A 14,107-nucleotide genomic window follows, 5' to 3' on the forward strand; every position below is an offset into this window, starting at 1 on the left:
AAAAAAAAAAAAAAAAAAAGGAAAGAAAGAAGGAAGAAGAAAAAGAAAAAAACCAAAAGCACTGAAAATCTTGCTCCATGGAGAACAGAACACCGCTCCTGCTCCCCCAGGGGGCTTCAGTAAGGGTTCCTCGCTCTTGCTTCTGGGGCCTTGGCTTTTCTGTGGACACATTTTATATAACAAAGAGGCCGAGACTTCCCATAAGAAAGATAGCTACCCTGGAGGGGGATGTGTGGGCGGGGGCTCAGGGTCCTGAAGCCTCCCGATCAGGAACTCTAGGCTTAGGGCAGGGCTGGCCCATCCTTGATTCTCTCTGTGGCTATTTCAGAATGAGGTGCTCAATCGGCAAATCCAGAAGGAGATCTGGAGGATCCAGGATGTGATGGAAGGGCTGAGGAAGAATAACCCCTCTCGGGGCACTGACACAGCCAAGCACAGAGGTAGGCCCCCTCCAGCATCCCTGAACACCTGCCAACTCACACTAAAAGAGCCGTGGGTAACTTTAGAGCTAACCTCAAACCCAGGTCTTCAGGCTGGCTCTCTTTGACACATCATAGGTTACAGTGTCAATTCTGTTTGCTCTTTTCACTGCCTAGGGGTCCTCTTAGCAGCCAGTCTATGATCCTAATCCATGGAGAGGCCTCCTCTCCTCCCCTCACCCCTTGTGTCTGTGTGTACGCTGAGCCGTTCCTTCCTCAACTCTTTACCCCTCTCCTCTGTTTCCCCAGGAGGACTTGGACCCTCAGCCACCTACAGCTCCAACAGCCCAGCCAGCCCTCTCAGCTCTGCCAGCCTTACCAGTCCCCTGAGCCCCTTTTCAATGGTGTCTGGCTCTCAGGGCTCTCCCACTAAGCCAGGGTCCAGTGAGGTAAGCTGGGGAGACAGTACAAGAAGGATAAGGGGCAAGAAGGTCAGGTTCGGATCACCCGAAAGGACACACAGTCTGCTATCTCTTCCCCAGGGGCCCCATCCTAGCATCGGGCTCATGGTATCCCAAATCATTCTCACACTGGTTTTCCCTTGGGGTGTCCCCTGTGCCCACTCCCATCTCCACCTGCCCTCTTTAGCTGCCCCACAAGGAAGTCTTCCTGAACCCCAAGATAGTTAGCAAAGGTCTCCCGTGCTTGACTGGACTTTAAACCAGGAGTGTCCCAAGGTGAGGGGGTTGAGGATCATGGTAGGGAGCTGTTTGCTAGTCAGTCAGTGAGTGCTCATGAGATGGAATGAAGCTCTTTAAACAGTACCCAGGCAGGCCCCGGGGCCCTTTGTCCAGAGAGACGGCATCTAACAAGGACCGATTCATAGTAGGCTGTAACCTACAGGAGACATCAGTTATATCTCAACAGGGAGTCGCCTGGTTCAGACTCTGGTACTCCAAAGGAAGACGGGATAGAACTTAATGGGCCCATGATGCATCTGGATAGCGTGAGGCCAAATAGAGTGTGCAAACAAGAGAGACAGAGGAGGCAGAGATACAGAATGGGGACGTCCTAGCGTGCCAGTGATGTGTGAGGGAGCCTTGCAATACTGCAGAGCGGTATAGAAGGGTGGGCAGGAAGGACTCTGTAAGGAGGGCCTATAGGCTAGGCAGAGGGCTGCCAGTGGATCTGGGGCTCTGCCAGGGCAGGGTGGGGTGCAGTGCCCAGTCCTGGGGCACAATTCACTGGATAAGACTATCTGGCTCCTGCTAACTCTCTCTTCTGCTCTCACAGTGGCCGCTCTTCTTCCTCCTAATGCTCTGGCTTCTCTCTGCCTCAGGAACCTGGCCCACCTCGGCCACCCCTCCCCAAAGCCTACGTCCCCCTGGAATCTCCTCCCACCGTCCCTCCACTCCCTAATGAGAGCCGCTTCTGGCCATACCCCAACTCCCCCTCCTGGCATCGCAGTGGCGAGGCAGCCAAGGGCCAGGTACCCAGCATCCTTGGGTTTTGGAGGGTGGGATGGTGCAGTATGGGACAAAGACCCAGGCAAGGGGCAGGGTAGAGCACTGGGATTGTTTGCCCAGTCATTCCCACAGAGCTCTATGCCTTCTGAGCCCTGGGGAAACAGGCTCACAGGCCAGTTTCCCTTCTGTTTTTTGTGGACAGTGGGAAAATGAATAAGAATCCTATCCAACCTGGCTTATGAGCATCTGATGGTCATGGGTTCAGATCCCTAGCAACATGATTAAACCAAAGGAGACGGTGTGACACCTTCCGCAGTCCCTGCTGCCTTTTGCCCAACTCAGACTCCAGTCCTCTCCTGTTCTTGTTCTGCCTCTGGCTTGATCTCACTGGGTCCATGGGCCTCTAGTATAAGTCCCACATCTGTCCTGGCTTCTAACCTGAGTCCTTAATCAGGACAGAGTGTACGATTAGACTTGGTTGTTTGTTATTGAGAGACCCGTTAGCCAGGCTCGGCTATATGTGGTTTGTGTAGCTGACACCTTGCCTGTGAGACAGACAGGATAGTTGGCATTGCCCGTAGCTGCTACACCACGAAGCAGACAAGATCTACCTATTACCCAGGCTTCCAGCCAGGCGATTCTCAGGCTTTAGGGGTTCTTTTGTTTGTTTGTTTGTAACCCTGGCTGTTCTGGAACTCACTCTGTAGACCAAGCTGGCCGTGAACTCAGAAATCCACCTGCCTCTGCCTCCCAAGTGCTGGGACTAAAGGCGTGCACCACCACCGCCCTGCTCAGGCTCTAGTTTTATTCTTCGTTTCTGAATTTTCTATGAGGCTTAGAATCTCTTGACTGTACAACAGGAAGAGACTGCTCATGGTGTATCTGAGGCCTCATGTCTCCTTAAACCCACAGACAAACACCCTTTTCACATCCTCAGAGCCCTGGAATCAAGGGCAACATTATTCTTTTTGATGAGTCTACGTGGATCCCAGCAGGATCCTCAGAGGTCTTAGAATTTGTAGCCCACTCTGGTGACTCCTCCTGTGATCTAACGCCCACAGACGATCTGTGCTTCTTTGGGCTTTCCGAGCTACCTGGGTTGGGCAGAGACCTCTCTGAGCCATTCTTATCAGCTAGCACCTGCGCAACTTCCGTGCTCTCTCTATCTTAAAGGATTTGAAGGGAGGCATGAAGGAAGCCGATCTCTAGCATTCACCCTGACACCATCTGTCCTCTCACCCCTTCCTCCCAGCCCAAAACAGGTTATGAATTAAGCAAGAAAGACCCTGGCCAAACATCACCCCTGGAGACTCCCAGAGACATCAGCCTGGTACCCACCAGACAAGAGGTGGAGGCAGAGAAGCAAGCAGCTCTCAACAAAGGTACGCTTCAGCCCATGCTCGCCTGAGTAAGGGCAGGTACTTCCTCACACTGGAGGAGTGTGCTCACCTACCCTAGGCCTCCGTGGGGAGAGCACCCAGGCCTCTCTCCTCAAGAAGCAGGTGCTCTGGTTCTGCTCCCCACAAGACTTCCCACTGGCTGTTCTGTCTCCCTGTAGTTGGCATTGTGCCCCCTCGGACAAAATCTCCTGCTGAGGAGGAGGTGCCCCCATCAGCAGTGGTGAGGAGGACCACGAATGGACTCACCAATGGCCTGTCCTCACGGGTAAGTGCCCACGGCAGGCTCCGAGGGCTTGTACCCAGCGGTCATGACCTAGAACTAGGGAGGAAGGTAGAAAGAACACGTGGGAGGGAGAACGGTCCTTCGTGGACATGTCAAGGGTCAAGGAAGATGAGCGTCGTCAATGCACGAGAGTGTCTGACCTGGTCAGAGCATGCTGCTGGCAGGCTGGAGCTGGGAGAACAGAGGTCAGGGTGAAGTACACAGCATTAGTTTCCCAGGACTCTGGGGAATTGACACATTACCACACAGATTAGTGGCTTAAAACAACACAGCTTTATATTCCCAGTTCGGGGGCCAGAAGTCCAAAGTCAAGGCACCACCCGGGTTGGCTCCTTTGGGAATCTGAGAGACTCTGTCCCACGCCTCTCCTGTGAACAGTGGTTCCCAGCAGTGCTTAGTACCCATCGGGCCATATTACCTTCTCTGTGTATGTCCCCTCCTTTTCTTGTAATGACACCCTTCTTTGGGTTTTAGATCTCTAAATTCATGATGGCCTTAATGACAACTGTAGAAACCTTCTTCCATAAAAAGGGGCATAGTATCAGGCATGGGGTGACTATAGTTTAGACATATCTTTTGGAGACACTCAACAACTAGAGTGCTACATTTTAATGCCATTCTACTTTAAAAGTTCTTGTTCTATTCCAAGAACCCCAAAATCTCAACTCATGGCATAATTATCCTTAATGCTAAAATCTCATCTGACTATCGTTAGCTCAGACTTCCTCTCAAGTCCCGCCTCTCCAGCTAGGCCTGGTGGCTCATGCCGAGAACCCCAGGACTCGAGAGGCTGAGACTACACAGTAGGTTCAAGCCCAGCCTTGATTTCAGGATGAGATCCTGCCTCAAGAAACAAAGACAAACAGGATTAGAAGGATGGCTCAGCAGGTAAAGTTCTTGCTGCAGAAGCATGAGGCCCTGAGATCAGATTCCCCCAATAAAAGCCACGCATGAGAGCATTTTCTTCTAGCCCCACCACTGCAGGTGAAAAGACAAACCTCTCCAAGAGACTCACTGTCAGCCAGTCTAGCTGAAAGAGTGAGTTGCAGGATCAGTGGGAGAGTCTGTCTCAAGAAGTAAGAACTGCAAAGGGAGACACTTGGAGTCAGTCTCTAACCTCGACCTAGGCATGCACAAGTGAGTGTGGTCCTTGCCCAAATGTGGGCATGGTGTACCTCGGCCTCCACGCACAAAGAAAATAAGCCCTGCCACTCTTCCTCTGGATCATGTCTAGCTATGCAGGGATGGGACTCTAGAGAGTGTTCATTATGGGGCAGAATTCCTCTCTCTACACATGGAACTTGAAAACGAGTTAATCTCTTTCTAAAGTGCAATGACATGAAATAATCTTTCTTTTGAAAAGCTATTTGTTCATTCACGTGTGTGTGGATGCCAGTGTACATGGGTGGAGGTCAGAGGACAAATTTTAGGGATCGGTTCTCCCCTTCCACCTTGTTAGACAGGGTCGCCCTTGTTTCTATTGCTGGACTATATACTGCAGGCTAACGGGCCTGTGAGCATCCAAGTGATCCCCCTGTCTCTGCCTCCCATCTCAGGGTAGCAATGCTGGGATTACAGGTTGGTGTGGCTGCATCCAGCTTTTTATGTGGGTTCCAGGGATCGAACGTGGGTCACTGGTCTTACACAGCAAGCTCTTTCCCTCACTAACCTATCTCCCTGGCTCCAAGATAACCCTTCTTGTTCCCAAAGGAGAAATGAGAAGGGATAAAGGGATCTCCAGCCTCAAACAAGGGGAAGACCTCAGTGCTGGGAATCAAGCCTCAGAGCCTTGTGCACACTGGCCGAATGTTACACACCTAAGCTATAGCCTCAGGTTCTATGGCCTGTGGGGGCTCACAGTCCTGCCTATGGGTGAGCAAAGGCTCCACCAACACTTGTTGCCAGACCTGCCTCTATGGCCTTAAGGTCTGTAGCCAAGGCTTTCTCTCGGGGTCAGCCTGCCTTTTTCTTGAGGGGATAACCGACATTTGTAGCTAGGAAGTTCTATTAGCCAATTTCTTGCCTATATCACGCACCCCCTCAGATATCTGATAGCTTCTCCCCCCCCCCATCTCCATTTTATCTGTAAAATGGCAGAGTTTGTTCTGAGAGCGTTCTCACAAGCGCATGTGCCTCTGCTTCAGGGGACCCGTGCTGTGTGTTGGGGGTATCCGCAGAGCTTCCTTGAGTGGCGCATCTCTATTTCTGGTTCCCAAGATGCTTGGTTGGATCCTCAGTCATATCTTAGTCCTTGCAGTAAGATATCCCTGGTCCTCTTACAGGGTGTTCTTCCCCAACAGTGGGTGGCCGATGTCTTTTTGATCACGGTTTTCAACATTCTGCCTGGAAATCTTTCCAGCTAACTATCAAGGCTGACGACCCAACCAGCTCTGCTTTTCCAGCACACAACCAAGCACATGTAGCCAAGTTTGTGCCGTTTGGTGGCAAAGAGTCTGTTATCCAGTAACATGCCCCTTGCTTCCTTCTGCAACTTCACTGGAAGTACCTTTAATATCCACTTTTCTGCGTTCGTCTGTGTGTGTGTGTGTGTGTGTGTGTGTGTGTGTGTGTGTGAGAGAGAGAGAGAGAGAGAGAGAGAGAGAGAGAGAGAGAATGTGTGTGATATGTGTATGTATGTATGTATTTATGTTGGGTGTGTGTATGCAGCATATATGTGTGATGTATGTGTGGTGTGTGTTGGGGTATGTGTGATGTGAGGGGGCTATATGTGTATGATGTGAGGGTATGTGGTGTGTGTGTGTGTGTGTGTGTGTGTGTACAAGACACAGCACACATACTAGAGTGCACATGTAGAAGTCAGAGGATTCAGATATTGTCCCCTGCTTCCATTTTGTTTGAGACAGAATTTCTTGTTTGGTGTTGTGTAGCCCAGGCTAGCCCTCCCTCAAGCTCCAGAGGTTCTCCTGTCTGCCTTCTGTCTCACCACAGGAGCACTGGGCTCGCTTGTGTGTATGGGTTCTGGGGACTCAGACTGAAGCCTCCATGCGGCGGCTTTCTCCTGAGCCATCTTTCCAGACCCTTGCCAGCTTATGTCGGTGATATGGGTTCTCTCTAAGATAGCAGAGGCCTTCTCTTCTGCTTTTCATTTATTATTTTTATGTTTTTGACAGTGATTCACGATATAACCCTTGCTTACCTGAATTTGCTGTGCATACCATACTAGTCTAGAACTCACAGTAATCCTCCTGCCTCTGGGTACTGGGTGCTGGGATTAAAGGCGTGGGCCACGGCTCCCAGCTTCTCTTCTTTTACCTCCTCTGTCCTTCATCAGAGTCATTTACAAAGTTCCCATTTCTACTAAGCTTTTCCCCCATTAATCACCTCAAAATTCTCCCAGCCTCTTCCCACTTTTTAAAAAAGATTTTATTTATTTTATTTTACGTATGTGAGTACACTGTAGCTGTACAGATGGTTGTGAGCCTTCAGGTGGTTGTTGGGAATTGAATTTTAGGACCTCTGCTCGCTCCAGTCAGCTCCGTTAGCTCAGTCCCTGCTTGCTCCAGCCCAAAGGTTTATTTATTATTGTACATAAGTACACTGTAGCTATCTTCAGACACACCAGAAGAATGTGTCACATCTCATTACAGGTGGTTGTGAGCCACCATGTGGTTGCTGGGGTTTGAACTTAGGACCTTTAGAAGAGCAGTCAATACTCTTACCAGCTGAGCCATCTCACCAGCCCCCCAAAGTGTCATCCACTATGCTAAGTACTTCTTAGCACTCCATTTCCTAGTATCCCAGTCTTTACAGCTTCCCAAGGCTCCTGGAACAAACTCTCATGTGCTATGTAGCTTAGAACAACAGAAATCCGTTCTTCACGTTTATGGAGTCCCGAATGAAGGTGCTCGCAGGGTTAGTCCCTGCTGACAGTGCTGAGGGAGGGTCTGCCCAGGCTTCCCTCTTATGTGTGGATCCAGCTAACCAGACTTGGCACTTGCTTGCATGTAGATGAATCATTCTAGTCCCGGCCCCCGCCGTCACATGTTCCCTTTTCTGCTCTGTGTTGTCATCTTTTCTGTCTTTTACAAGAACTGTTGCTATTGGTCCTAAGTCAGCCCTGATTCAGGATGATGTCATGCTTCCAAATAAGATCCTATTTGCAGGCACCTGGGGGTCAGAATAAGTTCGACATGTCTTTCTGGAATCATTGTTCAGCCCTCTGGGGCAGGCTACACACAGAAGGAGTATTCGAGCACGGGGAGAGGTGGGAAAGCTGGTGGGCTGGGGAGCACCTGCAGAGCTTCGTTTTCCCACTCCAGCAAGAGCGCCCCAAGAGTGCTGTGTTCTCTGGAGAAGGCAAGGTGAAGATGAGTGTGGAGGAGCAGATGGACCGGATGAGGCGGCATCAGAGCGGCTCCATGAAGGAAAAGCGGAGGAGCCTACAGCTCCCTGCCAGCCCAGCCCCTGAGCCCAGCACCCGGCCTGCCTACAAAGTGGTAATGTCCTCCCAGGTGCCCAGAGGCCCAGGGCCTGCTCTCTGTCCACACAGTTGCCCTCAGCCCATGGGCAGCCAGAGCCAGGGAGCTTGAGGACTGAGGGAGACCTAGCAGGGCTCCTGGGATACCGCACAGCGCTAGAAGTGCTTCAGCCTTGTTCCTCTTTAGGCTTGGTGAAGGCAATGACAAATGTGTTTGCTGAAATGAAGTATTCAAATAGTCATTTGGTGTTAAGAGCACTTGCTGCTCTTGCAGAGGACTCTTGGCACCCACATCAGATGGTTCTTGACTGCCTGTAATTCTAGCTGCAAGGAGAGCCAGCTTCTTCTTCTGGACTCAGCAGGCACACACACACACACACACACACACACACACACACACACACACACACAAAGGAAAAATTAACTAGGTAGAGAATAGTGCAAAATCCTCCATGTGGAAAGAGTCATCACTTTTATGTGATTCTGACATGCCTTCTATGTGCTGAGCATTGGTCTGGATCCCCTGAGGACAGCTGTGGTAGCTCCTGGGTCCCCTGAAGACAGCCATGGTAGCTCCCCGAGCAGTGCTGGTTCAGGGAATCATCCATATTCCTTCATTTAACCCCACCAGTGACGGCAATGATTTCAAATGTATCACCCATTTTATAGCTAGGAAAGTAGAGTCAAGAGAAACCAGGAGCTTTCTGGGACACACCACTGTAAGTACAGAGGTGGGTGGAACCAAGGTACCTGTTTAACTTTTCTTTATAGTAGGTTTTAGAAATAGAGAAGATACATGGTGTTAATCCTACCTTCATACAGCTTTGCTTAAGTTGATAGGTCAGATCTTTCATAGCATAAAACTATCAGAAACCAATATGGGACACACGGTTTCCACTGCCCATGTGTGCAGTACAGGCTGTGAGACATTGATGAGATCCTGCCTCTGGGCCTTGCTGTAGGCAGGTGTGGGGAAGCAGAGGGAAAGGAAGGTGGCTCTCAGTGCAGGCCTGTGGGAGCCTGGTCAAGGATGCTGGTCAGGAGCAAGGATGCAGGAATAGTAAGGATGCTGGTCAGGAGCAAGGATGCAGGAATAGTAAAGATGCTGGGCAGGAGCAAGGATGCATGAATAGTAAAGATGCTGGGCAGGAGCAAGGATGCAGGAATAGTAAGGATGCTGGTCAGGGGCAAGGATGCAGGAATAGTAAAGATGCTGGTCAGGAGCAAGGATGCATGAATAGTAAAGATGCTGGGCAGGAGCAAGGATGCAGGAATAGTAAAGATGCCTGGCAGGAGCAAGGATGCAGGAATAGTAAGGATGCTGGGCAGGAGCAAGGATGCAGAAATAGTAAGGATGCTGGGCAGGGGCAAGGATGCAGGAATAGTAAAGATGCTGGTCAGGGGCAAGGATGCAGGAATAGTAAAGATGCCTGGCAGGAGCAAGGATGCAGGAATAGTAAGGATGCTGGTCAGGGGCAAGGATGCAGGAATAGTAAAGATGCTGGTCAGGGGCAAGGGTGCAGGAATAGTAAGGATGCTGGGCAGGAGCAAGGATGCAGGAATAGTAAGGATGCTGGGCAGAGCAAGGATGCAGGAATAGTAAGGATGCTGGTCAGGGGCAAGGATGCAGGAATAGTAAAGATGCTGGTCAGGGGCAAGGATGCAGGAATAGTAAGGATGCTGGGCAGGAGCAAGGATGCAGGAATAGTAGGAACTACCCGGAGGGAGACATGGGGGGAAGTGGCTTGATCATGACAGAGTTGTCCCCCAGGTGCGCCGTCACCGCAGCATCCACGAAGTAGACATCTCAAACCTGGAGGCAGCCCTGAGGGCTGAGGAACCTGGTGGTCAGGCATATGAGACACCACGGGAGGAGATTGCGAGGCTTCGAAAGATGGAGTTGGAGCCTCAGCACTACGATGTGGACATCAGTAAGGAGGTGAGTGGGTCCGGGAGGGGCCGTGGCAGGAGGATGGCCTGGGAGGTGATGCGGGTGGTGACGGTAGGCTCTCCACAGCTCTCCACTCCAGACAAAGTCCTCATCCCTGAACGGTACATTGACCTGGAACCTGACACTCCCTTGAGCCCGGAGGAGTTGAAGGAGAAGCAGAAGAAGGTGGAGAGGATCAAGACGCTCATTGCCAAATCCAGGTAATAGGCCTAGACGAGCCAGCCACTCCACTGCCCTCCCTGTACCCAGGTTCCTTGGGCACTAGATGTCTTGGAGGCACCTTGCCTCCCCAGGGTAGAGAAAAAAGGAAGCAGTGGCCAGAGACAGCAGACTATACCCAGACATCAGGCAAAAATGAGGATGCTGTTCTGGGCCCTAGAAAGACCTGCTGGGCTTGTGCACAAACCAGAGGGTGCCTCTGTTCATCCTCCTCCCCTTCAAGGCTGCCCCACATGTTCACTTGAACCTTTGAAAATTCATTTGAGAACATTGAGGGTAGGGGTCCCAACAGTCGTGCCAGGGTCTCCCTCGCTCCTAGGGACAGCCTTGCTGGGCACCAGAGGCTGCACACTCAAAGGTCCCTGGCCCTCCCCACCAACCTCAGCACAGGCCACCCCAAGCCAATTGGACCATGCTGTCCCTCCCTCCATGTCTGTGTGTCTGTGCCTCTTCAGTATGCAGAACGTGGTGCCCATCGGCGAGGGGGACTCTGTGGACGTGCCCCAGGACTCAGAGAGCCAGCTTCAGGAGCAGGAGAAGCGGATTGAAATCTCCTGTGCCCTGGCGACCGAGGCCTCCCGCAGGGGCCGCATGCTGTCTGGTGAGAGGGGCTGGGCCTCGCTCCGCCAGGGACACCAGCTGACCAGGTGTAGGGGAGGAAGTGCAGTACTTGCCAGGGGGCAGGCTCAGGAGAGACGCCAAGCCAAGGAGATGGTTCTCAGGGTCGGACCAAGCACTGGGTTCGTGCTAGACTCAGGAAGGGGCCAGAGTGGCCAACCTCCAGGGGCTCAGCTGTCATGATGCTCACAGCCACTTTATAGAGGACAGGTCAGAGGCCCCTGGAAAGCCACAGAGAAGAGAAGCCAGTGGCACTTCCTTGGGAAGCATTAGCACCATGCTTAGTGCCATGGGTGAGCGGGCTTGGTGTTTAGGATCCCTTCTGCTTTTCTTCCTTGCTACATGCAAACAGAAGAATGGAAAAATGAATCCCCTCTCCACCCCATCCCACACCCACCCCCCAAAATTGAGAAGGTAGACAAGGACTTGAGAGCCGTTCTACCTCCATCTTGGCTGCTGGTCCATCTTAGCTTTTCTAAGAAGAGACATGCTAGGAAGAAGCTAACATAAAGGTCTCAATTAGATACCATAGTGGTGAAGTCACTGGATGGATCACCTTCTATAGGCTAGAGTCGCATCCTGGAGGAGGGGACTGTGGCCGGGCTGTCAATGAAGGGGAGTCTGTATGAATGGGAGGGGAAGGTAAGGCTGTGGTTAGCTTCATCCGCACATAGTAGGATCATCTTATTTTGTTTCGTTTTTGAGACAGGGTCTGGCTATGTAACCCAGCCTGGCCTAGAACCCTAAATATTTCTGCTTAGGCTTCTGAGTGCTGGGATTATTGGTGCACACCACCATGCGTACCAAGTGTGAACTTTGGCGGCCACAGTTAGGAGGAATGATACGAAATCGGCCGTGGCTTAGGGTGATCAGCCGAAGTGAGAGAGACCAGGTTAGAGGCCACAGCTACGGTAGTCCTGACGAGGCAGGAGCAAGCAGACGAAGATGGAATCAGGAGGGATGGGGCTCCAAGCCTCCATTTCCTCATTAGTAAAATTCAGAATGCCTGCCTTCAGTTCAGATGGTGCAAGAGTCGGAAACAGCAGAAGGCAGCCCCTCGCCAGGTGCTCAGCGTTTAGTGCTGGGACAGTGGCAGTGCTGCTGTGCTGGCTAAAGATGCTGGAACCAGTAAGAGCTGAAGTTGAAACGAGACCCCTCTGTGCTGTTTCTAACTTGATATATGCATGTTACAACCAGAGGGGCTGTCAGTCACAACAAAGAAGGTATCAGTTAAACCTGGAGGGAGAAAGCTGCTGTCCATTAGGGAACAATGAACTTCAGGATGGGGGGCTGGGGAGGTGCTGGAGGTCGCAGGTGCTCCAGTGTCAGGCTCTGCACAGACAGGTGCTCAGAGTATGAGGGACCATCTCGATTCCTGTAGCTAAGGCAGCAGAACCAGTTTAGCTGCAGACAGGGATGCCGTCCATGACCTCCCCTTTACTTTTCAAATGGAACTTGAACCTAAATTGAACTTGAGTCAAATTCCACATGCTTTGGGCAAAAGGTGTTTCCTATTTCAAGAGGGTAGCACATAAGATGCTTTAAAACTGCCCCCTGCCCTGCCATGGATCTGGCTTTCTGCATTGTTACCCAACAGTCCAGGGTTCATGGAAACAAACCTCTGGGGCCTATCCGATTTCCCCTGACAACACATGGGCTTACATTTCAGGGTCTGTGTGCTGAAAGCAAATGGTCATTGCGCTTTTGCCAATACCTCTAACAATTCAAAAAATGGCTATGGGAGGGCCAGACCTCAAACCTAGCCCGCTGTCCCGCTATCCTTGGCCCATGGCCTGGAGGGCTTAGAGCAAGCGCTAGTCCTGGGCACATGGGTGTGGACTAGCAGTGTGGGCGTAGGTTCATACCCAGGACACTGGGAGGGAGAGCAGCTGGGCATGGGTCCCAAGAGCAGCAGGCTTGGCATGGGTGTGTGTGTGTCATGGACAACCTAACAAGTGAGGAGTGCTCTGTTTGTAAGTCTACCAAGCTGCTGTGTGTTGATTCAGTGTGTACCATAGGAGACAATGCGGAATCTCTGAGTCTGTGTACCTGGCACAGATGTCATGTATCTGGCAATGTTTGCAGATGTGTATCTGTGTGTATTTAGATGATCTGTGTGTGAGTGAAAGGAATGTTTGAATGGAAATGTGGGGATGCATCTGTGTGTGTGTGTGTGTGTGTGTGTGAGTGTGTAGGCTCTCAGAATGCAGGAGGTAACATCTATGAATGCGCATATTTATATGTGGCTGGCTTTTTGTGTGTCTGTCCCGAATGTTGTACACAGTGTACACTCTGCAGCACTTGTAAACATGTTTGTGCACAAGGGGGGAGGTGAATGCACTCAAAAACACGTGTGGCTATTCACGCATGCAGATGTACACGCTTTGTAGTGCCACATCTGTCCAACATGTACTTACTACACACTTAAGTTAACGCGTTTAGTGGGTATAGTCAACAAATATTTCACATGTCTGTTTCCTTAATGAGATGATATTCACATAACTGTGTTTTCCTTCCTAAGTTAATACTGTCACTATCCCTGTGCTCCTGACTTGTGTTGAAGGCATGAGCCCAGGAGCTGCCATCCCTCTGGGTGACTCTCTCTCTGTCTCTAAGTGTGGTCCCCTCCTGCTCACATGTCACCCTCACTTTTCACAAAGGGGCTCTCTTCATTTGTGCCTTCTTAGAGCTATGCAGGATCTTTCAGTCCCCCCTCCCTTTTCCAGCCCTGGCTTTCTATTTCCAATCTGGGGCTCAGAACACCAACAGGTCAGCACTTGTTAGAACTGTGGACAACAGTGACTGGATCCACAGAACTCTGTCAGTCCTAGGTAGATGTTAGAACATTTTGGCTTCCCAGGGAGCCTCCTTGATTTCTTTACAGGGGTTTTGACAGGTTTAAACTCTGAACATGACCCATGAGTAAGACTTCTTTGATGATATGCACATGAATGTGTTGAGAAGCATTTGTGAGTGTTTTTGCCTATGAGGTGACAGTCATGTTGGATCACATGGAAGTACTGAGGCTTGAAAGTGCACAAACACATAGTTGAGTTGTGTAAGATGAGTGTAACCATGTAGCGCTGTCAGATCCTGGGCATAAATGGCATTATATGAAGGAGACCTGAGCTCACAACCACTGGAAGTAACCTGGGCTATGCACACACTGGGAGTATGCCCATGGCAACAATAGGAGCCCATGGCAACAGCAGGAGCCATCTGGGCCCTGTTTGCTCAGAGCTCAGAGAAAGTGATGATGCCCATGCCAGGGTAGGAAGCAAGGAAGGAGTTGAAAGTTTAATGGCGCATCTTA

At 51.0% G+C, this 14,107-nt stretch overlaps 1 protein-coding gene across 24 annotated transcripts in view; it reads left to right on the forward strand.

The window, feature by feature from the left end:
* Plekha6 (pleckstrin homology domain containing A6) overlaps nt 1-14,107 on the forward strand; it is a 143,422-nt gene that overhangs the window by 124,237 nt on the left and 5,078 nt on the right. For 19 of the 24 annotated variants that reach the window (XM_031382534.1, XM_031382585.1, XM_031382553.1 and 16 more), the window contains 9 exons: nt 329-440; nt 729-868; nt 1,759-1,908; nt 3,138-3,267; nt 3,444-3,550; nt 7,849-8,025; nt 9,778-9,945; nt 10,024-10,157; nt 10,632-10,777. In XM_031382534.1, coding sequence (XP_031238394.1) covers nt 329-440; nt 729-868; nt 1,759-1,908; nt 3,138-3,267; nt 3,444-3,550; nt 7,849-8,025; nt 9,778-9,945; nt 10,024-10,157; nt 10,632-10,777 — 1,264 coding nt within the window. The remainder of the gene's footprint in view (nt 1-328; nt 441-728; nt 869-1,758; nt 1,909-3,137; nt 3,268-3,443; nt 3,551-7,848; nt 8,026-9,777; nt 9,946-10,023; nt 10,158-10,631; nt 10,778-14,107) is intronic. The other 5 variants (XM_031382593.1, XM_031382689.1, XM_031382698.1 and 2 more) reach the window with 2 other exon arrangements.

Source organism: Mastomys coucha, unplaced genomic scaffold (genome assembly GCF_008632895.1).
Source record: "Mastomys coucha isolate ucsf_1 unplaced genomic scaffold, UCSF_Mcou_1 pScaffold1, whole genome shotgun sequence".
Taxonomy (NCBI): Eukaryota; Metazoa; Chordata; class Mammalia; order Rodentia; family Muridae; genus Mastomys; species Mastomys coucha.